We start from the raw sequence: 25,018 nt of genomic DNA, 5'->3' as shown, positions 1-25,018 counted from the left end.
GGGGGGGTTTCGCCGACAACGAGGAGGACGTGTCGGGTAGGCGGTGGCGGCGGGCGGGGGGCACGGGCGGGGCGGTGGCATCGCTCCCCGTCGGTCCGGCCGTGCCACGGGCGATTCCCGCTGTCCGCGCTCCCCGGACCGGAGCGGTCTGTGCCGGGTCCTCCCTCAGTGGCCGCTTCCCACTCGGACCGTGCCCGGGGGCCGGCTGGTTCCCCGGGCTGGGCTTGGTGCAGCGATGCCCATCCTGTCAGACCTAAACCAGCACAGCATGAATCAGTGAATTATGGAATCGCAGGATGGTTTGGATTGGGAGGGATCTTAAAGCATCCAGTTCCACCCCTGCCATGGGCAGGGACACCTTCCACTATCCCAGGTTGCTCCAAGACCCATCCAACCTGGTCTTGAACTCTTCCAGGGGTGGAGCATCCAGAGCTTCTCTGGGCAAGCCATGCCAGGGCCTCTCAGAAGTCGAGTGATCAATACATCCTGACCACCCCAAAGTGCTGTTGCTGTGTGAGCTCAGAAATCAAAAATAAAGACGCAGGCCTAAAGCTGTGTGGAGACTGGCTGGGATGCCCTGGGTTTGGGGAGATAATGATGGGAAGGGAAGGTGTGCATCAGCACCAGTGCCTCTGCCCAGGGCTGGGTGCCTGCGCTGCTGTGAGCAGCCCAGAACAGCCTGGCAGCTGTGGCACCCATTTTCCTCATGAACCCTTCCTCTCCTCCACTCACTGTGTTTTCATGAGCTCTGCCTGGGGATCAGAAAGGTGACAGCCGAGTGCTCCCCCAGTGTCTGCAGGCCCAGGTCAGCAGGAGCAGCAGCACACGGGATGTCCCCATGTCCATCTCGAGAGCGCAGCGTGGGCTGCCCACACCTCCCTGCTGCGTGTGAGGGGCAGGAGGATCTGGGCAAGGGACGAGCTGAGGCTGGTGGTGCTGGGCAAGACCCTCGAGGGGCACCAGTGGGGCAGCTGCCAGTGTGAGGGTCTGCAGGAGAGGCCACAGAGCTCTGTGTCTGGTGGGCTGAAGCTGCTGCTCAGCTGTGCTCCTCTGTCATGGTGAGCGTGGTGTCCTGTGCAGGCTGTCCATATGTGAGCTGTCCCTTTTGTCCCCAGAAGAAGATGATGGGGTGCTGGAAGGATTGGATGAGTTTTTTGCAGAAGACCAAGTTGTGGTACAGAAAAAGAAGAAATGCAAGAAACTGAAAGATGGCAAGGCTGCCAAAATCAAGAGGAGGAAGAAGGAGGTAACGCTGCATTTTCTCACACTGGGCTGGGGTCCTCAGCTGTGGCGCAGAGGCAGCAGCTCTGAGTGCTGCTGGCAAGCACCTCTTGGGTCTCTGTGGGTGGAAAGAAGGGTTATTACTGGGGTTTTCCCTCACTGAGCCGGTGCTCTCCCGGCCCGGGGAGGTGACCCTCTTGCCCCTGGTGTATCTTTCCCAGCTTGGCTGCTCAGGAGTGGCAGTGTCCCCTGTCTGGGAGCAGCTGGGGGGAGAAGGGGCCTCCATGCCTGCTGGCAGTGATGCAGGCTCCTGCCCCACAGGCACAGCTCAGCTCTGGTGGGCACACTGGTGTGTGCAGTGGTGCTGTCCAGCCCCATGTGTTGGGGCCCTCCTGCCCATAGCACAGGGCAGCATCCAGGCACAGCGTAAATCTAGCTGTGCTGCCCCAAAACGACACTTGGGGCTCGTGTTCCCACGGAGGAAGATGCAAACCACCCTGCTGGGACACGATCAGGGCAGGGCTTGGAGGTTTCTGGGGACGCTGCTGTTGGCTGCACTCATTCCAGCTGTTTGCAAGTGAGATGGTCCAGGGGCCTCGAGGACTTGGCACTTGGAAGGACTCTTGGGCCTTCTGTAGGAAAACAAAGGTGAGGATTTGTGTCCTCGAGGGTCAGGCCTGAGGCTGCACTGGAGGTCTGGCACTGCTCCCTGAGCCTGCCTCACTGATGCTGTGCCACGTGGGCTCTGCTGCTCACTGTCCCATCCCCAGACAGTGCTGGACACGAGGACAGGAGCAGACATCTTCTGTAAATGTAGGCAGGCTGCTGGGAAGAAAGGACGAGCAGCGATGGTTCCTCAGCCCTCCACTTCCCTTGCTGGGGCTGGGGGGAAGCTGCTCACCCAGCACAACTGGGCACTCCCCCCTTGCCAAGGGAGCTCTAAACAGATGGGCTGGGTCAGGTATTGCATTGAAGTGCTTGTGCTACATGCAGGAGTGTGATGAGCTGCTGGTTTAAAGACAGGTGATTCCATCCTGCCCTGCCTCTTGCTGTCATGGCCCCAAGGAAGCTTGTTTCCATCGTGGCCATGGTGATGTTCTCTTTCTGCAGATACCACACAGGCCCTCTGCCCCCTCTACCTCTCCCATTCTTAGGCACAATTTTTTCCCTGTGCTGTTTTCTGAGAGGGGGAAAATAAAACACAACTCCGAGGTGTTTTCACCTCTGCCCCTTTGCTGTTGCTGCTGACCTGCTTCAGCCCTGCAGCTTGTGCCGAGCTTGGCTGCTGCTGAGCTGGAGGTGGGCAGGAAATAACAGGCTGAGAGCCCCCATTTTTTAAAATTAATGCCTTGTGTGGGCAGTTTTAACCAGGTTCCACCTGTGGGAGACTGTCCCCTCATCTGTCAAAGCCGGGGAGAAGCTGGTGTTGGAGCTGATGTGGCTTCCTTTTCCTGAACTTCTCCAGAGTTTCGGGGGCAGATGAGCCTTACCCCTGCTCGAGGCGGGTGGGAGTGAAGTGCAGTCCTTGGTGTGACCCGGTGCCGGTGCCCGGGCATTATTGGGGCTGCCCTGCCTCGGGAATCCGCCGGCACCCGCCGCAGTGGAGCTGGAGCCGGAGCTGGAGCACGAATCCCTGCTGCAACCCCGCGGAAAAAAACCCGCGCGGAACAGCCAGGCTGTGTCTGGAACCTCAGCACAGGCAGATGAAGGTCCTTGGCAGGGAAGGCAGCGGAGAGGGAGATTCAACCTGTACTGCAGCAGTTCCCATGGAAACCAATTATCCTGTGCCCAATTCCAGCTGTTCCTAACCCCGCCGGAGGAGCGGTGCGGGCTGCTCCGAGCCGGGATCCGCGCCCGGGGCCGGGGCGGTGGCTCCGGGCAGGAGGGGCAGCGGGAACCGGGATCGGGCCGGGAAGGGTTGGCGGGGCTGGCTCTGCCCCTGTGCTGGCTGGAGCCCGTCCCTCAGCCCCGCCGAGCCCTGGTGCTTCTCAGTGCCCCGAGGGACCGGGTGGCATCGAGAGGGACCGGGACAAGCGAGGAGGGGACCCGTGGGAACCTCAACAAAAGCATGTGCAGGTGCTGCACCTGGGTCACGGCAACCCCCGGTGTCAGTCCAGGCTGGGTGATGAGCAGCCCTGCTGAGAAGGATTTGGGTGTGCTGCTTGGTGAGAGGCTGGACATGCCCTGGCAGCTCAGGAAGTTACCTGAGTGCTCTGCCCAGCAGGCAGCCAGTTCCTTGGGGTGGTAATTAATTCTGTTACTGTCAGTGTTGAGCAGTGGGTCATGATCTCTCCAGAAATAAACAAAAATATCCCCTGGGCAGTCTTCCAGCAGAGTGTAGCCATCGAAGCCTGCTCCTTTCTGACTGTGGGGAAGCAGAGTGCATCCATCCGCTGGAGATGGGTGGTTTCGTGTGGGAGGAGAGTGAAGTGGGCACAGGCTTGTTCTTCACTGTCCCTTTCTGTTTTAGGGGAGCAATGATGAAATGTCAGAAAATGAAGAGGAGATTGAGGAGAAATCTGAGAGCGAAGGGAGTGACTATTCTCCCAACAAAAAGAAGAAGAAAAAACTGAAAGACAAGAAGGAGAAAAAACCAAAACGGAAGAAGAAGGATGAAGAGGAGGATGACAATGAGGATGGAAGTTTAAAGGTACAAAAGACTTCTTTACTCTGAGCTGGTGCTAGTGCCTGAAGCTAGGCTTGGACAAGGGGACTTGAGGGTTTCATGAGGAACCCTTGGGTTTGGCAAGGATGAGTCTGCAGGTGAATGACTGGGACAGCAGAAGTTCTGTTTCCTTGGTACTTGAGTGCAGGGAGAAGTTGAGTTTCTTGGAACTGTGAAACCTGCCAAGGCCTTGTAGAGTGTTACATGGTGGGGAGCTTTTGCATGGCGCTGTGTTAATTTGTTTCTAGGGACTGCGTGAAGCATTAATTAGTTAAACGCTTGTGTGTGCTATTTCATAAATCCCAGAAACAAATCCCTGCATATCACTGACAGGGAGATATGGAGCACGTGACAGAGCCAGCCTTGTGCTGCTCACCTGCAGAGCCGTGGCTGTTTGTGTTAATGATGACTCTCTAAACCTCCAGGAGCCCAAGAGCTCAGCCCAGCTCATGGAGGAATGGGGTCTCGATGACGTAGATTACGTTTTCTCAGAAGAGGATTACCACACTCTGACGAATTACAAGGCTTTCAGCCAGTTCCTCAGGTAGGGAACTGTGGACCTGGTGGTTGAGGTTTGGGCATTTCTCAGTCAGCAGATGAAGTTGTGAAGTCAATTCTGCATCGCCAGCTCCTTGTCACTTCTTCCTCCCAGCTCAGTCCTCAGAACTCCATTTATTTGGAGGATTGACTGGAAAACAGCTGAAGCATTTGTCTCTCCTGCTCTCCAAAGCCCCGTATTTTGTGTATGCTTATTTAAAAAGTTTAATGAGAAAAACAGTGTTAATGAATTTCTGCTTGTACCATGAGCCTTTCAGAGCACAGCAGGCATTTCAGGGAAGGGAGGTCTCTGAGGTGGTTTAGGTGTGCCCCCCTTGCCTACATTTGCTTAAGGAAGCTCTGGTTTCTGCTGCCTCCCATGAAACTCCTGCAGGGAGGCACCGCTGCCACATCTTTTGGGCTGAAGCACCTGAGTGTAGGAACAGACACAACACAGTGCTAAACGTGGTTCTCCCCTGCCCTGCAGGCCTCTGATTGCCAAGAAGAACCCCAAGATCCCCATGTCCAAGATGATGACGGTGCTGGGTGCCAAGTGGCGAGAGTTCAGTGCCAACAACCCCTTCAAGGGCAGCTCGGCGGCGGCGGCGGCGGCAGCCGTGGCTGCAGCCGTGGAGACTGTCACCATCACCCCGGCGCTCCCCGCCAGCCCCCAGCCCTCTGCCCTGCCCACCGTCGTCAGGAAGGCCAAGACCAAGGAGGGCAAGGGTGGGTGCCACGTGTGGGGGGCTGCCCTTGCCAGCAGAGCTGGCACAAGGCCGCAGGGCACGAGCTTCAGCCAAGCTGGGAGGAAAAGAGGGTGCCAGAGGGGTGTCTGCAGCTCCTGTTGGCCTTGCAGAAGTCCTTGACAGGCATGGAGTTCATGAACCACGGCAGATCGAGCCTCTGGGCCTGCTGGATGTTTGGCAGTTTGTGGCAATTCGTCAAGCTGAGCAGTAGTGGGAAAGTAGAGGGATCTCCCTCTGTGCTGTGTGCACCTGAGGACTTTGTGCCTGTGTGTGTGAGTGGAGTGTGAGGTGCTCTCTTGGTGTCCAGGCCCTGCTGCTGGGGGGTTTGTGCCTGCAAGGAAGTTTCAGAATTTGTGGAGTTTCCAGGGAAGTGATTTTCTGAGGAAGAGCCCCTGGAGGGACGTGGTTTCTGCTGTGCTGGGGAGTGATTTGGGTGACAGTTGTTTGTAGAGTACCAGACAAGTTTTCAATTTCTTCAGGTCCAGGTGTACGGAAGAAAATCAAGAGCTCCAAAGACGGGAAGAAAAAGGGGAAAGGGAAAAAGATGGCAGGCTTGAAATTTCGGTTTGGAGGAATCCCCAGCAAAAGGAAAAAGGGCTCCTCTGTAAGTTTGCAGGGCTTTGGGTCTGGGAGGGAAGTACTGGGACAAGCCCTTGTTTGGGATGGTACACCCACCCCGTGTCAGGGGTGTCACTTGTGCCCCTCTTTGGATCAGCACATCCCCTTGCACCCCTGTCCAGGCTCAGATTTGTGAGACTCGTGTCTGGCCACAGCTTTTGCTAAAATCACATGACCCTGTTTACTTTCAGCAGTGCGGGTGATAATGCCATCATTTCAGATTTCATTTGCAAAGGAATTCTTCAGGGCTTGCACTGCAGCTGAACCGTGCATCCCGGAGAATTCTGGGATGCTTTAATTGCATTAGCAGGGCCTGCCCACGGCAGCTGCAGTCCCGTGGCATTGCCTGGATGCTGGAGCTGCCCAGCCACAGCACACTGGGCTCTTCTCAGTGCACCAGAATCAGGAGTGTTTCAATAGCATTTTAAAGAACAATTTCCTTAGATAACACTTGACTGGGAGTGGGGCTCTTCTAGGTGTTGATAATATTGGTCAAACCCCCTCAGCTCACTGTGTTGCAGTTCCAGCTCTGGTTTCCATAACACAGCCTGTTTGCAAAGCACATCCGTGTGTTGAAGGTTGAAGGCAGGAGTCACTCATTGCTGCAGATTTTCAATCATGTATCAGAAAAAAATTCCTCCCGTGCTCTAGAACCACACATTCACCTTCCAGAGAGTCACAAAGAGCTCCTGCAGCTGGAGCCTGAGCACCTGGGTGGGAATGTGCAGGCTGGGGATTTGCATGCTTGAGTCTCCCGAGTAAGAATTCAGATTTATTATTATGTTTTGACTCCATGGAATGCTGGGCCTGTTTTGACTCCTTTCCTGCTGTGGGAATGCCAAGTGGGAACGCCTGCACGCATGGACACAGGAGGGATGGCAGGGCTGAAATGGATGTCAAAAGAGAGAGAGGGAGCAAAGTTCTGCCAAGTACTGGAAAAAGGGGCCTTTGGATGCACAGGGTGGGAGTATGGGGTTGTTCCTATCCAGGAGAACAGTCCCAGCAGTGGAAGGACAGCTGGGATGCCAGCACTTGGACTGGGTGTGCTTTGCTTTTTCCCTCTGCAGAGCGAAGAGGAGGAACGGGAGGAATCCGACTTCGACAGCGCCAGCATCAACAGCTCCTCCATGCGCTCTGAGTGCTCGGCTGGCCTGGGGAAGAGAGGGAAGAAGAGGAAAAAGAAAAAGAGGAGTAGGCCATCCTTTGTACTCTGTTCCTACTCTGTTTGGATTTCCCTGTTCAGATGGCGCTCCCCTGGCCCGGGCAGCTCCGGGCTGTGTCTGGCACTGGCTCGGTGGCAGAGGATGTGCCTGTGCCTGTGTGAGTGGAGTGTGAGGTGCTCTTGGTGTCCAGGCCCTGCTGCTGGGGGGCTCGTGCCTGCAAGGAATTTGTGGGGTTTTCAGGGAAGTGCTTTTCTGAGGAACAGCCCCTGGAGAGATGTGGCTTGTGGCAAGCTCCCAGCAGAGCAGGGCAGGCTGTGGGTGAGGCCGCGTGAAGACGAGGGATGTTTTGTCTGTGTGAGGTGTGCGGTCAGGCAGAGGCAGGTGGCAGAGCTGTGGTAGCTGTGCAGGGACAGGGAGGCATGTGAGCCATGGAAAAGGATCTGTCAGGATCTGCCAGTGGCTGTGTGACCACATTTGTGTGTGTGTCCCTTCATCCCTTCCTGGGTGTTGTGCCATGGCACCTCTGTCCTCGTGCTGCTCTGGAGAGCAGCACCCTGTGCTGAGCACATTGCTTTTCTGTCTTGTGTCCTTGTTTGGGATGAGATATTTCAGATCCGGGCACATCCTTTGGCTTCTTAGCTTTTCTGATGGATTTTTGCTTCCAAGAAATGGAAGGGCAGCTTCTGGGCTGGGGATCAGTCAGGGTGTGACACCGGCCAGCCTGGTTGGCGAGGCTGGGCTGGCTGGCTAGCCCCATGTCTTGTGTGTGAAGGGCATTGCTTGTGGCCTTGTGAGGGCCCTGGTGCTGGAGGTAGGCAGCTCCTGCTGCGTGCTGGAGGAGCGGAAGGTTGGAGTTCCATGCCAGGAGTTTGTGGCAGAGCTGGGAATTGAGATGTGCCATTCTGGCACTTGCAAGGCCTCGTTCCTCTGCTCCTTTTCCCTTCTGTGCTGTGTTGAGAGTGCTCCTGCCTCTGTGCCAGGGAGCCCTGAGGAAGAGCAGAGTAGTCCCAGGAGAGGAGTGGTGTCCTTGGCCGTGTCACCCTTGCATGGTGCGTTTGCAGCTGGTGCTGGTGCCTGGGGAGGTTTCTCTGACCGGCCTCCCTTGCAACCTCTCCAGGTTCTGGCATTCTCCATTGAGAGCCTGAAGGAACCAAAGGATGATACAGTGTGGAGAGAGAAAGAGAGACAGAGGTGAGATGATGCTGTGTGCAAAGGTGAACTGTGGTGCTGAGGGACAGAGAGGTAGTGGGAATTAACAGGAGGGGTCTGAGGTGAAATGCTGTCCTTATTTCCGTAACTGTGTGGTAGAGGAGCAAGTGTCCCATTCCCTCCGGGAGAGCTGGCTGCTCTGCCACCCCTCTGACTGTCACCTGTCCCTTGCTTGCAGTTGAAGAGGGGGACGGGTACGAGACCGACCACCAGGACTACTGCGAGGTGTGCCAGCAGGGCGGGGAGATCATCCTGTGCGACACCTGTCCCCGCGCCTACCACCTGGTGTGCCTGGACCCCGAGCTGGAGAAGGCCCCCGAGGGCAAGTGGAGCTGCCCCCACTGTGTGAGTGGGGTCGGGGATCCTTGGGAGTGGGTGGCCTGCTGGTGGAAACCCTCAGGTTACACTGGCTGTGCTTCCCCAGGAGAAGGAGGGCATCCAGTGGGAGCCGAAGGAGGAGGAGGAGGAGGAAGAGGATGGTGGCGAGGAGGAGGAGGAGGATGACCACATGGAGTTCTGCCGGGTCTGTAAGGATGGAGGGGAGCTGCTGTGCTGTGACACCTGCCCGTCCTCCTACCACCTTCACTGCCTGAACCCACCACTGCCAGAGATCCCAAACGGTGAATGGCTCTGCCCACGCTGTACAGTGAGTGTTACCAGCATTCCCATTCCTTACTCTGTCCCTGCTCCCACACCTGCCTGGCCTGCCAGTGGCTGCTGCTGTCCCTCACAGCCCTGCCCTCTGCCCCAAACCCTCCCTGAGGGGTGTTGCTGCCAGCTGTATGTGCCTGAGGGTGCGGGGTGTCTCTGAAAGGCTCTGCTGCCTCTTTGGTCTCCCTGTGGGAATTGCTGGCTGGGAGCTTCCTGGCCTGCTTTCTGATGGGATGTCAAGCCTTGTTTGATCTGTGGCCTACAGAGAGGGGCCTTTTCTGCCTGGTGGCAAGACCTGTCCCCATGGGGGATGCAGAAGTGTCATGGACACTTCTCAGGCACCCTGTGTCCACTCAGCACTGAGGGCCCCCTTCTGTCCCCCAGTTCCCTGCTCTAATTCCCTGTGGCCCCTGTCAGGGTCTCACCTTGAACTCTGTACTCTTGCCTGTTTGCCCTGTATCCCCAGTGCCCTCCCCTGAAGGGCAAAGTGCAGCGCATCCTGCACTGGGCCTGGAAGGAGCCGCCGGCCGCGCCGCCGCCCGCCGCCGACCCGCAGCTGGCTCTGCCCCCGCCCAAGGTGCTGGAGGGGATCCCCGAGCGCGAGTTCTTCGTCAAGTGGGCAGGCCTCTCCTACTGGCACTGCTCCTGGGTCAAGGAGCTGCAGGTGAGCCCGCGTGGCGTTGGTGCAGAGCCCCTGCCCGGCCCTCTGCGCAGAGCCCGGGCTGAGCGTGGCTCCCTCGTGCTGCAGCTGGAGCTCTACCACACCGTGATGTACCGCAACTACCAACGCAAGAACGACATGGACGAGCCGCCTGCCTTTGACTACGGCTCTGGGGACGAGGACAACCAGAGGGAGAAGCGGAAGAACAAGGACCCCCAGTATGCCAAGATGGAGGAGCGGTTCTACCGCTACGGCATCAAACCGGAGTGGATGATGATCCACCGCATCCTGAACCACAGGTGAGGAGCCCGAGGGAAATTGTGCCATCCTTCTGCAAGGCCAAAACCTTGGGCTGGTGGGATTTCAGCTTCTGGCCTGTGCTGAGGTCTCTGTTGCCTTGGAGGTTTGCTTCTGGGCTGAAGCTGAGGCTGGAAGGGGATCCATGCTGCCTTATTTTCATGTCTGCTATATTGCACGTTAAAAATAGAGTTATAGCCAATTTCCTAAAGGTGGATGCACATTGTTCCACTCTTCCCAGACATGCTGTTTGGGTCCTGTTACAGCCTAACCATTCTGTAAATTCTGATGCTGATGGGGATGGTGCTGAGGGGAAGAGCTGGAGCATGTGGCCAACTCCCTTACAGAACCTTGACATTGATATTTCTTTTCTGTAGAAGAAATTCCCTGTGAATGAGAAGTGCTGTGCAGATGGGCTTTCTGCCTCGAGTGGCTGGAGACATGTCTTTGTTGAATTTCTGCATTTCAAGTGGCAGCTTGAAATATCAAGCAGTAGCAGCAGCTCTGCTGGAAGGCTGCATGGCAGGAAAGAACTAAAGCTGCCTGTCTGATTTTCATGTGAGCTTTACCTTGTCCACTAACAAGGCAGCAGGTTTCCCTGTAGGCACAGAGTCATACTTAGAAGTGTGTTTATTCTGTTTTACTGTAAGCAGAACTTCCTAGAGTGGTGAATGCTGCAGGTGAGAGGGGAAGCACTGGAATCCATCCAGGCCTGGTGAAACAGGGAAATGAGGTTGTTAGTGGAATGGGAAAGCAGCCTGTAAAGCTTAATGGTTTGACACACTCACAGATGAATAGCATTTCTGCTGGAAGTGTTGATACTTTGTTTTTCTACCTCAGCTTGGGTGTCCTGGTCTGTAGGCGAAGGCAGAGGATGAAGCATCCAGCTCTGCAGAGGCAGATCATGGCAAGCTGCTCCCAGGGGCTGGTGGCATTCCCTGATCAGCTTTCTGTGCCCTGTGTTACAGCTTTGATAAAAAGGGAGACATCCATTACCTGATCAAGTGGAAGGACCTGCCCTATGACCAGTGCACCTGGGAGATCGATGACATAGACATCCCCTACTATGAGAACCTCAAACTCCTCTACTGGAACCACAGGTGAGAGCCCACAGCTGGGGGAGCTGGGCAGAGCCAGGGCAGCCCCTGCAGGTGTTTGGGACAAGGGGGACACGGAGGTGCCCCCCTTTTGAACACATTGACACTGCTTGCAGTGATTTCTCTTCAAAGAGCAGCACTGATGAAGGCTGGCCCTCCTGATGTGCCATTTCAGGGCTGCTGGGAAATCCCACCTGCTCTTTTCCAGCCTGTGCTCCCCTTGCCCTGTGTCTGCACTGCCATGACATTCATGGTCTCCATGGCCATGCTGCCTATTTTGGGGGAAAACCACAGTACTCTGAGTTTGCTGTTCTTCATTCTGGAGACTGTTGTGAGGGGAAAATCAATGAGTGCCCCTGCTAACAGGGCCAGAAGAGCTTCTGTGTGGAGAGGGGCAGTGGAGTGTGGGAGGTGTCTCTGTCCCTTGGCTTGGAGCTGAGAGAAGAGGGACCCCCTGCCATCCCTGACGTGTGCTGGCTGTCACAGGGAGCTGATGCTGGGGGAGGACACACGCCCTCTGAAGAAGCTGAACAAGAAAGGGAAAAAGCTGAAAGAGGAGAAGCTGGAAAAGCCTCCAGAAACACCTCTTGTGGATGTGAGTGAGAGTGGTGGGGACAGTATGGTGGCATGGGAACATGGAGGAAGGAGGGGCTGTCTGTCCCCTTGTCCTGTCACGTTGTCCTCCTCTGGTTCCTTTGGGGACCCTGTTTCCAGTGAAAATTCTGGAGTGGCGTTGCTGTGAGGAGCCTGGGGGCTGGGCTGTGCCAGGGACCTGTCTGTGTCTTCTTTGGAGCTGTTGGGTGTTACAAACCTAAAGAGGGATGTGCTTGGCTGCAGGGGAAGGAGGGGCAGGTGTTTTTCACTGCTCTGTGCTGTGGCTCTCTTTTCAGCCTACAGTGAAGTTTGACAAGCAGCCCTGGTACATTGATGCCACGGGAGGCACGCTGCACCCTTACCAGCTGGAAGGGCTGAACTGGCTGAGATTCTCCTGGGCACAAGGGACAGATACAATCCTGGCTGATGAGATGGGGCTAGGGAAGACGGTGCAGACTATTGTGTTCTTGTATTCCCTGTACAAGGAGGTGAGTGGAGCACCCAGCAGTCCCCGAGGTGGCTGAGAGCTGCTGGGAACGGGGAGAACAGCCTGGGCTCTGTCTTCCTGAGCAGGGCCACTCCAAAGGGCCGTACCTAGTCAGTGCCCCCCTCTCCACCATCATCAACTGGGAGCGTGAGTTTGAGATGTGGGCACCTGACTTCTACGTTGTGACCTACACGGGGGACAAGGAGAGCCGGTCGGTCATCCGGGAAAATGAGTTTTCTTTTGAAGACAACGCCATCCGCAGCGGGAAGAAGGTGTTCCGGATGAAGGTGGGAGCTGAGTGTGTGCCTGCCCCTTCCCTTTAGCTGTCAGTAAGAAGGGGAGAGGAGAATTTGAGCCTGGAGAGGGTCCCTGGTCAGCTTCCCACAGAGGGAAGCTGGCATTGTTTACAAACGCATATTTGTGATGAGCTTTACAGATTTCTGCCAGAGCTTTTCTATTTCTGTGGTCTCCTGCTTGGTTCTTGTGTTGGGGTGTTCTGCTGGCACAACTCAGCTCTGCCAGGCAGTGCAGCCTTTCTCATCCTGGATCACATGCAGCAGCAGCAAAGGTGGAGGCTGTCCTGTTCACTCCTCTCTTATCCCAGCTTTTCTCTCCCTCTGCTCCTGCAGAAGGAAGCCCAGATCAAGTTCCATGTCCTGCTCACATCCTATGAGCTGATCACCATTGACCAGGCAGTGCTGGGCTCCATAGAGTGGGCCTGTCTGGTAGTGGATGAAGCACACAGGCTGAAGAACAACCAGTCCAAAGTAGGTGGCAAGCATTTGTGAGTGATTTTTTTTTTCTCTCTTTTAACATCCTGTGGCATTAAAAGCCCTTCAGCAGCAGGAGAGGCAGCAGCCTGGCTGCCTGACAGTCCTTGGACAAGATATCATGGAAGGGAATTAATCCCTCTCCTTTCTTTCCCCTTTACCTGAGGCTCAGTGCAGTCTCCAGCTCCTGGGATGTTCTCTGTCCCTGGTACAGGAGAGACAAATCGTGTGACCCAGGGATACACAGGATTGCTGCCTGTGCTCAGTGGGAATGGCTGGGAGCAGGACATGCTGGCACCCTGCTCTGCATGCCCAGCACGGGGGTCACTGCTCAGTCTCCATGTGCACCCTGCAGAGTCCCCAGTGACACACTGGTTCCTTGCAGTCCTTGTCACCCAAACTTATTTCTTTTCCAGTTCTTCAGAGTGCTGAATAGCTACAAGATCGATTACAAGCTGCTCCTCACAGGGACTCCGCTTCAGAACAACTTGGAAGAGCTCTTCCACCTGCTCAATTTCCTGACTCCAGAGAGGTTTAAGTAAGTTGCACATACCCAGGGCATCAGGGTGGCTCCTCACGAGCATTATCTCCTCTTGTGCCTCAAGAGCTCTGCCCTGGTTTTTAAGCCATAAAGCTGCAGATCCCTTTGCTTTCACATGCCCCTGTTGCTTAGTGCCATGGGGCTCTGGCTGCTTCCACAGCAACCTGGAGGGGTTCCTGGAGGAGTTTGCAGACATCTCCAAGGAGGACCAGATCAAAAAGCTCCATGACCTGCTGGGTCCCCACATGCTGCGGCGGCTCAAGGCCGATGTGTTCAAGAACATGCCGGCCAAGACGGAGCTGATCGTGCGCGTGGAGCTCAGCCAGATGCAGAAGTGAGTGATTCCAGTGCATTCCCCAGGGGTGTCTGGCTTCCCCCAGCATGGTGAGGTGTCACTGGGGATTGAGGGCTCAGAGGCAGCCTGCTGGCCTGGGGCCTGCTGCAGGAAGAGTGGGAGTACTTTGTGTCTCACCAAGGGGTCTGTTCCCTGTGGCTGAACTGGGCTCTGTGCAGCCCTTGGGGCGTGGGAGGCTGGCAGCGTGGCTCTGCTGGCTCTGGGGGCACAGAGAAAACACTGAGGCTGAATCCCCTTCTCCCATTCCTGGCACTAGGACATGGCCTGTGCTGCTGGTGTGCCTGGGTCAGCCTGGGGCGTTGCTGCTGCCCCAGCTCTGGTTCTGCTAGGCTGACCTGTTCAGCTTCCGTGGCATCTCTGGCAGCTCAGGGCACCTGCAGGAAGGACCTGTCACTTCTTCCCCTCCTGATGGGCAGGAGGGCTTGGCTGGCACCCAGCAGAGGTGCTGTGCCCCTCAGTCCATCCCACTGCCAGGGCTGAGATCCCCCCAGAGCAGCTGGAAACACCCAGCCCTAGGTGCTGAATTGCTTTTAAAACCTTCCAAATGTCCCTTTTCCATCTCCAGTGACACTGGGGGGGTTTAATTCAGTCTCCTCCTGTTTGTGCCAGTCCCACACATGCCCCAGCTAACACACAGTGTCTGTCCCATCCCCCCTCCTGCAGGAAGTACTACAAATTCATACTGACAAGGAACTTTGAAGCCCTGAATTCAAAAGGCGGTGGGAACCAGGTCTCACTGCTGAACATCATGATGGACCTGAAGAAGTGCTGCAATCACCCATACCTGTTCCCTGTGGCAGCTGTGGTACGTCCCCTGCCTTTGCACCCTTGGACTTGTCTCAGAGTGTTGAGTGGCAGCTGCTTCCATGATCCTGCTTTGGTTAACTGTGGCTTTCCATGCGAGTGTTTTCATACAAGGACTTAGTTTTTTGTTTTGGAAATGCAAGTGAAGTCCTCCACGAGGTTAATGCAGGTTGTTCATGTGGGCACTGACCATGCTGCCTTCACAGGAGGCCCCTGTGCTGCCCAATGGATCTTATGATGGGAATTCTTTGGTCAAATCTTCTGGGAAACTGATGCTGCTCCAAAAGATGCTGAAGAAGTTACGGGATGGTGGTCACAGAGTTCTGATCTTCTCGCAGGTGAGAGCAGGGAAGGATAATAATAAATGCATTTTAAAAGGATTTATTTTAAATTATGTATGGGAAATTAGTGCTGGGAACAGACAGAAATAGGTGGAATAGCTGGTGACAGCTTCTCCCGCAGGCAGCCATGCCAGTAATGGTGCAAGGGCTGTGTCCCAGCTCGCTCCTGAGGGACTGCCTGTCGTGTTTAAGAGCTCTGTTAGCTCAGGATAGAAAAGAGACAACAATCACGAGGCTCCTCTTTGGGGAGGGACAGTCAGACACAATTCTTTCCTGCTGGCAGAGTTGCCTGTAGAAGATGAGATGTGAGTGTTGCTCCTCTGGCAGCTGCCTGTTGGCTGTGCTTGCTTTGCTGGCCGTGCTGTGCCACCACCACCGAGGCCTCTGGGCTGTGGGCAAGGACCATGCTGGGGCAGGGCAGCTCCCCAGGGGAGGCAGGGGTGTTTGGCCATGCAGACCCTCTCATGCCAGGGTTGCCTTGCTCTGTAGATGACAAAGATGCTGGATTTGCTGGAGGATTTCCTGGAATATGAAGGCTACAAGTACGAGCGCATTGATGGGGGCATCACCGGCGGCCTGCGCCAGGAGGCCATCGACAGGTTCAATGGTACTCCCCTTCCTGCCTTGCTGAGGGGGACCCTGGGGGGGTGACAGTGTGTGGCCAGCAGTAGATCATTTGCCAGTACCCAGAGCTTGTGCCACACTCACAGGTCTGGCTTCCTGTGGCACGGTGGGGCTGCTTGTACAACGCCGTTAAGCCCTTGAGTTGGTTCCCACAAGGAACCCTGAGTGTGCCAGCAGCTGTTCAGCTGGAGGGGCTCCTGCCCTTCCCTCCAAGACCTCAGCAGATGACAGATCTTCCCCTTTGCTCTGGAGCTGGGTTCTGCAGTACCTGGTTTGCAGGGAGCGATGCGTTTTCACTCCTTGACACCTCTGCCTCTTGCTTGTCAGCTGCGGGAGCCATTCTGTCCCTCTGAAATGGTGCTGCTCCTCTCTCTGTGAGCTGTGCTTCTTTCTGTCTCACCTGTTCCCACCTCTGGGTTTGTCGTTCTCAGCTCCTGGGGCTCAGCAGTTCTGCTTCCTCCTCTCCACCCGCGCCGGTGGTCTGGGCATAAACCTTGCTACGGCCGACACTGTCATAATTTATGATTCTGACTGGAATCCCCACAATGACATCCAGGTTTCTGACTTTCCCTTTTCCTTCCTGTATAGTAAGTACCTCTCTGGCTGTGCCCTCTCTTTGCACACCCTCACTGGGATTTCAGTATCTTCTCTTGAGAGCTGCTGACACTTTCTCCTGTGTTTGTGGGTGTTTCTGCTCGCCTGTCCCTTTCCCACACCCTCTCCTGGCCTCTCTGCAGTCTAGGAGACACCTGACCTATCAAACTGCCTCTCCCCTGAGACATTCTCACTTCTCCCTCATACTTGTCCTCAACTGGGTGCCTCTCATGCAGCTTGGAGGGTGAGAAGCACGGCCCTCTTGCCCAGCTGGCACGGTGCCACCCTGGCCTTGTCCATGCTCTGCCCGCAGGCGTTCAGCAGAGCTCACCGCATCGGGCAGAACAAGAAGGTGATGATTTACCGCTTCGTGACCAGGGCCTCTGTGGAGGAGCGCATCACCCAGGTGGCCAAAAGGAAGATGATGCTCACCCACCTGGTGGTCCGCCCGGGGCTCGGCTCCAAGTCGGGCTCCATGACCAAACAAGAGCTGGATGACATCCTCAAGTTTGGGACAGAAGAACTCTTCAAGGATGATGTGGAGGGTGAGGTGGGGATGCTCTGTGTGGGGCAGGGCCCTCTCTGAGCTGCTGGGGCTCACAGTTCTCTCCCTGTGCCACAGGCATGGTGTCTCAGGGCCAGCGGATTGCAATGCCGGATGCTGTTACCCCTTTCTCGGACACACTGTCAACAAAAGGGGGTGCAGCAACCCCTGGCATGAAAAAAAAGCATGGTAGCACCCCACCAGGTGTGTAGCCCCTCTTTGCTGGGGGGGACTCATTCCCCTCCCTCTCCCCTCACCTGAGCTTGCCTGGCTCTGGAGCAGACTGTCCAGCACCCTGAACTGCGCTGCTGTTCCCCTCGCTCTGCTCTCCAGGTGACAATAAGGACGTAGATGACAGCAGTGTGATCCACTACGATGACGCTGCCATCTCTAAGCTTTTGGACCGAAACCAGGATGCGACTGACGACACGGAGCTGCAGAACATGAATGAGTATCTCAGCTCCTTTAAAGTGGCTCAGTATGTTGTGAGAGAAGAGGACGGTGTGGTAATGTGATCAGTATCATGTCTTACAATCACCCCTTTGTACACCCCTCCGTGTTCCCTCTGTTCCCTCTGCTGTCCCTGCGAGTGCTTGGCATGGGGCAGGACCCTCCCTGCTCTCTCTCTGTGGCTGCTCGAGCTCTTTGTCTCTGGCTCTGCAGGAGGAGGTGGAACGGGAGATCATCAAGCAAGAGGAGAATGTGGACCCTGACTACTGGGAGAAGCTGCTGCGGCACCATTATGAGCAGCAGCAGGAAGATCTGGCCAGGAACCTGGGGAAAGGGAAGAGAATCCGCAAGCAGGTCAACTACAATGACACCTCTCAGGAGGACCAAGGTATGGCCACAGGTGCTCGGCTCCTGGCCAGGCTCATGGGACAGAAAGAGCTGTCACTTGGTGTCTCTCTGCAGCTGGTAGATTGCCTGGATCTGTACTTCCCAGATTCCTAAACTTGCCAGTGTAGAAATTTTCGAGTATTTTTTTCTTTTTATTTGTTGGTCTGTAAACTCTGGTTTTGCTGGAAGAATCTGGGAAAGACATGTCTGTGGGCAAAATATTTCAAATTTGGTTTTTGCTGCATAACAATGCTAATTCTGTAAAACCTGAGAACGTGATTTCCTGTTGCTGTGTCCCCCTTTCCTGCTGCCTGGCAGTGAATGCCTGTCATACCCACAAGCAGGCTCTGACCTGTCTAGCACATCCCCCCCAGGCAGGGTCTTCTAACCTGGCCTTCCTTGTGTTCTGCAGAGTGGCAGGACGAGCTCTCTGACAACCAGTCAGAGTATTCCATTGGCTCTGAGGATGAGGATGAAGACTTTGAAGAGAGGCCAGAAGGCCAGAGTGAGTTGATGTGTTTGTTGATACTCCCTGGGATTTGGAAGCATCAGGAATGTCTGGGTTGGAGGGACTGGTGTGCCCGGGGCACAGTTCAGGGGACTGTGTCCCTGCTTTCTATCAGGTGAGGAGCTTTCCAGGGCAGGGAAGGCAGACAGCTTCTTCCTTGGCCTCTGCTGGACTGTGGTATGCTCCACCACGAGGACGAGGCATGGTCCCCCCTTGCTTGGGAAGGGCAGAGGAGTGTCCTGGCCTGGGGAGTGGTGGCTGGAAGGGACCCTGCAGTCTGGGCAGATGCTGTGGTGGTTCTGCTCCCATCAGGAGGGAGGGCAGGAAGCCTGAGGCACATGAGGTGTCTGTCTTTCCTTGGTGCCTGGCCCATCCATCACTGAGGCTGCTTGGCTCTAGGTGGCAGAAGACAATCACGGAGACAGCTGAAGACTGACAGAGACAAACCTCTCCCTCCTTTGCTGGCAAGAGTTGGGGGGAACATCGAGGTGAGTCTCACCCAGAGCACGGCCAGTGCTGTTGTGCCCGGGCTGCCTGAGGGCTGGATCCCTCTGTGCTGAACCACTGGGACATCATTCCTGGTCCAGCAATGCCTGTCACAGCTGTGAGGCTCCAGGAAGCCCCATGTTGCTGAGGCCACTCTGTGATCCCAGCGATGCCTTTGCTTCCTGCAGGTTCTGGGCTTCAACGCCCGGCAGCGCAAGGCATTCCTGAATGCCATCATGCGCTGGGGAATGCCACCCCAGGATGCCTTCAACTCCCACTGGCTGGTCCGGGATCTGCGAGGGAAGAGCGAGAAGGAGTTCAGGTACTGAGGTGCAGGCAGGCAAGGCTGAGAGCCTGCATCCCTTCACCGAGGGCTCTTTTTGGGGAGGCAGTGTCTGTTTCATTGAGACGGCGTCTCTTGTTCCCTTCCTGGGGGTGAGACTTTCCTCATCCAGGGGATCATGTGCGTGCTGGGTTGAGCAGGGAGGCCACGGGCCAGGGCTGAAGTCTGGCTTCCCTGCAGGGCATACGTGTCTCTGTTCATGAGACACCTGTGTGAGCCCGGGGCCGACGGCGCTGAAACCTTTGCGGACGGCGTTCCCCGGGAAGGGCTGTCTCGCCAGCACGTGCTGACTCGCATCGGGGTCATGTCACTAGTAAGGAAGAAGGTGGGTGAGTAAAATTATGAATGGGCCTTTTTAAGAATGTTCTGGACACTTTTCCCCACGGGGTGGGTGCAGTAATCCTGCCACTTGGTCAGTCTGTGGGTGAGCAGCCTGGACGTGCTGACTCCATGGCACCAGCTGGGAGTGTCCCTGCTCTGTTTGACCTGACCATGTGTGTCTGTCCCAGGTCCAGGAGTTCGAGCATGTCAATGGCAAGTACAGCACCCCAGACCTGCTTCTTGAGGGCCCAGAGGGCAAGAGATCCAGCGAGGTTGTGTCTTCAGATCCCAACACGCCTGTCCCGGCCAGTCCAGCACACACACACACGGGACCAGGGGCCCTTGCAGGTATCCAGGGGGTCGTGGCTGGGGGTCTGGCTTGGGAGGGAGGTGGGCCAAGACACCAGGAGGTTTTGCAGGTGCTTTACCCATTGGGCCTTGCTCAACAGCTTCCGGGCTTTGCTCTTCCTACAGACAAAACAGAAGCACAACTGGGGTTCCATGAGGAAAAGGACCCAGTGGAACAGAAGCCCAGAAAAGTGTCTGACAGCCAGGTGAGGTGGCTTTGTTCAGCATCTCCTCCAGGAAGTTTTCTCTGCTCTGCCTGGGAACTTGGGGTACTCCCTAGGGAAGGGAGGGCCAGGCTGATCTGGAATGGGTGCTTGGCCTTTAGGTACCTGCAAGTGCCGAGGTGGAGAGTGAAGAGCACCTGGAAAGCTGTGACAGCAAGGAGAGGCCAAGGAAAGAGAAGCAAGAGGATTGTGAAAAGGCTGAGCCTTCTTCTGAGCCCCTGGTGAAAGGTGAGGCTATCTTCTCTGTGTTGCTATGGGAAACCTGAACAAACTCCTGCAGAAATTCCTGAAAAAACAAGTTGTAAATTGCATGAAATGGTCACTTTCGGGGGCATTTGTTCCTTCAGATGTCTCAAGGAAGAGGGAAAACTAAACACATTTATTTGATAAAAAGCAGAAGAATGTTCTCTTTGAAGTTCTTTGAGCATCTTGAACGTACAAACAATATAGTTACTTTACCCTAAAAGGGAAAGTCTGTCTGGATAAGTAGGTTGTTCCCTACAGAGCATTTTCCATGTCATGCATTTCTTGTAGGCCTGTTCCCTCCTGCAGACGAGGGGATGCAAGAGCAAGAGAAGCCTTTGGAGAAGGCGGAGTTGAGCAGCAGCCCAGGAAAGGGGGAGGATAAAGAAGTCAAACCAGGTGAGGCATGAGGCTTTGGAGAGAGAAGAGTGGGAAGAATTCCCAGAGTGAGGCCAGTGCCTGGCACAGTGACAGAGCGTGCCCACAGGATGGTGGCAAAGATGCCATCAGCACCAGTGGGGCTCAGGAGCCACGAGTGGGAACAAGACCCTGTTGGGGTGGACATGCCTGTGTTAACAATGGGACCTGCTGGGAGGGGTTGGTGGTTTTTGCAGCAGTGACTGGTGGTGATGGGGCAGGGGTGGGTCTAGTGGTGGAGCATAATTAGGCCAATTCCTTGTGTTTGCCAAGCAGAGGATGGCAAGGAGGAGGAGAAGGAACCAAGTGATGCCCAGCAAAACGGTGACAAAGAGGAAGAGGAGGAGGGAAAGAAGGATGACAGAAACATGAACTTCAGATTCATGTTCAACATTGCTGATGGTGGCTTCACAGGTAAGGGTGAGAGATGAGGTGTTGGCCTGTTCTGCAAAGCTGCTGCAGAGGCTCTGAACCTGTTCAAGGAATGTGACCCTTGTGATGGGCCGTGGATGGGCTGGTGCTTTGCTGGCAACAGCAGATCTGGGTCTGCACTGTGCGTGTGGTCCTGGGAGGTTCCATCACTCGCCCTGCCTGCATGCTGTGCATTGACCTGCAGTCCAGCTGCCTGACCAGGCTGTCTCCCTTCTGCTTCTGCTTCCACAGAGCTGCACACACTGTGGCAGAATGAGGAGAGGGCTGCCATGTCCTCTGGCAAGATCTACGACATCTGGCACCGCCGACACGACTACTGGCTGTTGGCAGGAATTGTCACGTACCCTTTGACCTGGCAGAGCAGGAGGCAGCGAGGCGAGAGAGGCCTCTCTGGGGGTGTGGGAGCTGGGCTGGCACTGCAGTGATGAGAGGGAGAGGATTTAGGGCCACGGTGTGGCTGTGGGGTGGTGGGCAGGGTGTTGGCTGGCTGGTTCTGCCCTTGACACTTGTCCCACACCAGTCACGGCTATGCCCGCTGGCAGGACATCCAGAATGACCCACGCTACGTGATCCTGAACGAGCCCTTCAAGTCAGAGATACACAAGGGGAACTACCTCGAGATGAAGAACAAGTTCCTTGCTCGACGTTTTAAGGTGAGTGGCACGTCCAGGGCTGGTGAGTCCTTGTCGGTGAGAGGAGCAGAGCAGCACCCTGAAGCCAGGGGGGAATTTGCCAGCATACTCTGTGAGCAAAGTGGGGCATGGACTTTGCAAGGAGCTCCGTGGTTTACTGGTTTATAGTGGGTGGGGTCTGGTCCTGAATCCTTCCTCTCCCACACCTCCCAGTTGCTGGAGCAGGCCCTGGTGATCGAGGAGCAGCTGCGGAGGGCAGCGTACCTCAACATGACCCAAGACCCCAGTCACCCGGCCATGGCACTGAATGCACGGCTGGCAGAAGTGGAGTGCCTTGCTGAGAGCCACCAGCACCTCTCCAAAGAGTCCCTGGCTGGGAACAAGCCTGCCAACGCTGTCCTGCACAAGGGTATGTGCCTGCTCTGAGGCTGGGAAGGGTTCCCCACCCTCACCTGGGGAGCCAAGCCAGGAGGTGTCCCCATCTTGTGTTCTCTCAGCTTGCTGGGTGTGACAGGCATCCCCCCAAGTACCTCCTGCTTTACTTGCAGTGCTGAACCAGCTTGAGGAGCTGCTGAGTGATATGAAGGCTGATGTGACACGCTTGCCCTCCATGCTGTCCCGCATCCCGCCTGTGGCTGCCCGGCTGCAGATGTCAGAGCGGAGCATCCTCAGCCGCCTGGCCACCCGTGGAGGGGATCCAGCTGCCCAGGTCTGTGGGGACAGGCACAGAGCCCTCACTGTGAGGGTCATGGGCTGCAGACTCATGTCTTTTCTCCCTCCTTGCCTCCCCAGGGCTCCTTCGGCTCTGCCCCGATCTTCAACAACAGCTTTGGGCCAAATTTCCGTGGTCCTGGGCCAGGTGGGATTGTCAACTACAGCCAGATGCCTCTGGGACCCTATGTGACTGGTAGGTTGGGGTTGTGCTCTTGGGCAGAGAAATTCAGAGGGTGGATTTGGGTGGTCCAGGAGTGCTGCCAAAGGACAGTAGTGAACAAGGTGTTTCCTCTGTCACCACAGATATTTAGCAGTTCCCATGATTTTCCCCTGCAGCTCCCACTCCTAGCCGAGGTAAGGCTGTGCTTCCCACTCTCCGTGCTCTGTTTGCTGGGGAACATGAAGGGGTGGGGGGCTAAATGGAGGCTCTATTTTGGGTTCCCGAGTGCCAGTATCTGACTGTGGCCTCTGCCTCAAGCAGCCACAGTGGAGGTGGGAGCAGATCCTTCCTGCAGCCCCTCCCAGGTGGGGTTGGCATGTGGGGAGGGTCCAGATTTGGCTTATGGACAGCCCTTCGCTCTTCTCACAGCAGCCCTGGGGGACAGTCCCCTGTCCCTGGCCATGAGCCGCTGTTGCCAGAGGTCGGCAGGGAAATTGTGCCAGCGTTGCCTGCGTGGAAGACAAGCTGCTGCCGGCACTGCCGCGCTGTCCCGCTCCCGCTTCAAGTGTGCTTTGCCTGCTGCGGCCCCGTGGGAGCGGCGGGGCTGGGGGTTTGTGTCCGTGTACATTTTTTGCACTTTCTTATTGAAGACTTGAAGAGTTCGTCTGGGCAAGGTGGGCTGAGGGGAGGGAGGGAGGGCTGGACTTGCGGTGTTTGTCTGGTTGTGTTGGCAGGTGTAGGGGTGAGTGGAGGCCAGTGGTGCCATGTGCCAGCCGGCTGTGCTCCCCACCTTCCCCCTAAGGGCCGTCTCTTCGTCCTGGTGGTGTTTGAGCAAGCCCACGCCTGTTGCTGCCCTGCTGGAATCCCTGGCACTGCTGTGGTGTGGCTGGGGGTCCACATGTGCCGGGCTTGGGGCAGGCAGATGGAGGGGATGTGGGTGGGACGGAGGGGACAGCTGGAACTGGGATGGGGATGCCTCGAGCGTGGTGACACCGGCAGCCGTAAGCAACGCCCCTGCATCCGCTTCGTGCTCTGTGTGTCCCGGTTTCTGTTCTGTGTTTTAATAAATCCTTTGGGAAGGACGCAGTGGAGTCTGGCTGGGGAAGGGATGGTGGGCAGCCTCGGGGGGGTCCTGGCCATGGTCTTGGTACCCTACGTGTCCACACACACACATACACATGTGCACACGGAGACACAGGGACATGCACACATGGACACAGACAGACATGAGAATGTCATGTATCTACACTTACTGTTATCTCTGCACAGTGCACATATATGTACACATGTCTACATCACCCCCACACATGTACCTTTTCATATACAGCATGTGTAGATCTGTGTACATGTGTAGATCTACACAGAACTGTAAGTTTTAGATTTGTATGTGTGCATATATATCTTTATGTGAGCATACACAGCTATAAATACTGATTTATTTAGGTACTGCCATGTGGGTGTGTACCTGTACATACACACCTGTATATTATACAGGTCTATGTAATGTACTTGTGGTTTTAATACATGTCTGTGTATATACATACTTTTGAGTGTGTGTGTGTGTAGACAAGAGGTATGGGTAGATAATGGATATATGTACATAGGATAGATCTATACGTGGTATGGACATATAGATCTATATTTACACATACGTGTATGTAAGAATACACATAAGTGTGTGGTTTTAATTTGAATATATGTGCATGCATGCACATACATGTATAGTATGGACATATAGATCTATATTTACAGAGATGTATTTACACATACATGTATGTGTATGTAAGAATACACATAAATGTGTGGTTTTAATTTGAATATATGTGCATGCATGCACATACATTTGTAGATGCATCTATATATCTACACATCTCTATATCTCCATATCTCTGTATGGCTATATAGGTATATGGATCTTTGTGTATGTGTTCACAGACACACATGTATTTGTAATTTTCATATATTTATACATAAGTGTAGATACAGGTAAAGGTGTATACCTGTCCTAGACAGAGATAGTATATGTGTGTGTATATTCACAGACAAGTATGTGTTTGTTATTTCACACATATATATGAAATGTGTATGTTTCTGTTTGCACACAAACATTGATGTAGCTCTGTAGACAGAGGTACATGTATAGGTAAAGCTGTAGAGGTTTAGCTGCTGGTAAATCCAAGTACCTAAAGGGTGTGGATGTGGGAGGTGTGCACACTCTCAGCCATATACAGGGGGGAGCTCTGGTATCATGAGTGGGTCAGAGGAGACCCCCCCACCCCATGTTTGTACACATGCACATTTATAGTGGGGCTGTAGGTGCAGCCATGGCCACACACACACTGTGCACAGAGCTCACACACAGTGTGGAGTTCTCACAGTGCACAGAGCTCTCATACACTCCAGAGAGATCACATACACAGTGTGGAATTCTCACAGTGCACAGAGTTCTCACAGTATGCAGAGCTCAGTGCACAGAGCTCTCACAAACTCCAGCGAGCTCACACACACACAGTGTGGAATTCTCACAGTGCACAGAGTTCTCACAGTATGCAGAGCTCAGTGCACAGAGCTCTCACAAACTCCAGCGAGCTCACACTACAGAGTTCACACAGTGCAGAACTCTCACAGTGAGCAGAGCTCTCACAGCTCACACACAGAGTACAAAGCTGAGGGTTTGCACATACATTTACAGTTTTTATGTGTGCACAGATAGAGAAACTGGCTGTAAATGTATGTGGATATGGATACATATATGTAGATATAGGCAAAATGTTTTTTTTGCACAGAGTACACAGAGAGCTAAAAAGAGATAGATACATGTAGCTATATTGTTC

The 25,018-nt window shown here is 55.0% G+C and overlaps 1 protein-coding gene across 1 annotated transcript; it reads left to right on the top strand.

The window, feature by feature from the left end:
- Nucleotides 1-8: 8 nt before the first annotated feature.
- CHD5 (chromodomain helicase DNA binding protein 5) lies at nt 9-23,266 on the top strand (the record flags this gene model as incomplete). The annotated part of the gene is made up of 42 exons (XM_041476557.1): nt 9-36; nt 1,116-1,246; nt 3,692-3,871; nt 4,312-4,430; nt 4,911-5,149; nt 5,649-5,773; nt 6,855-6,978; nt 8,338-8,504; nt 8,584-8,805; nt 9,277-9,474; nt 9,559-9,770; nt 10,737-10,868; nt 11,352-11,460; nt 11,756-11,947; nt 12,033-12,233; nt 12,576-12,713; nt 13,133-13,254; nt 13,418-13,591; nt 14,276-14,417; nt 14,623-14,754; nt 15,247-15,364; nt 15,813-15,937; nt 16,289-16,520; nt 16,598-16,723; nt 16,853-17,025; nt 17,183-17,357; nt 17,769-17,861; nt 18,264-18,352; nt 18,539-18,672; nt 18,874-19,018; nt 19,203-19,362; nt 19,489-19,568; nt 19,688-19,814; nt 20,121-20,228; nt 20,523-20,660; nt 20,910-21,018; nt 21,199-21,331; nt 21,524-21,719; nt 21,859-22,019; nt 22,103-22,217; nt 22,328-22,378; nt 22,614-23,266. Coding segments are annotated over 41 exons (5,832 nt in total), but the record flags the coding sequence as incomplete, so codon positions are not given.
- Between the last annotated feature and the right edge of the window lie 1,752 nt (nt 23,267-25,018).

This window comes from Pyrgilauda ruficollis, unplaced genomic scaffold (assembly GCF_017590135.1).
Source record: "Pyrgilauda ruficollis isolate IOZ18807 unplaced genomic scaffold, ASM1759013v1 scaffold39, whole genome shotgun sequence".
Taxonomy (NCBI): Eukaryota; Metazoa; Chordata; class Aves; order Passeriformes; family Passeridae; genus Pyrgilauda; species Pyrgilauda ruficollis.
This window is presented reverse-complemented; position numbering and strand designations above follow the sequence as displayed.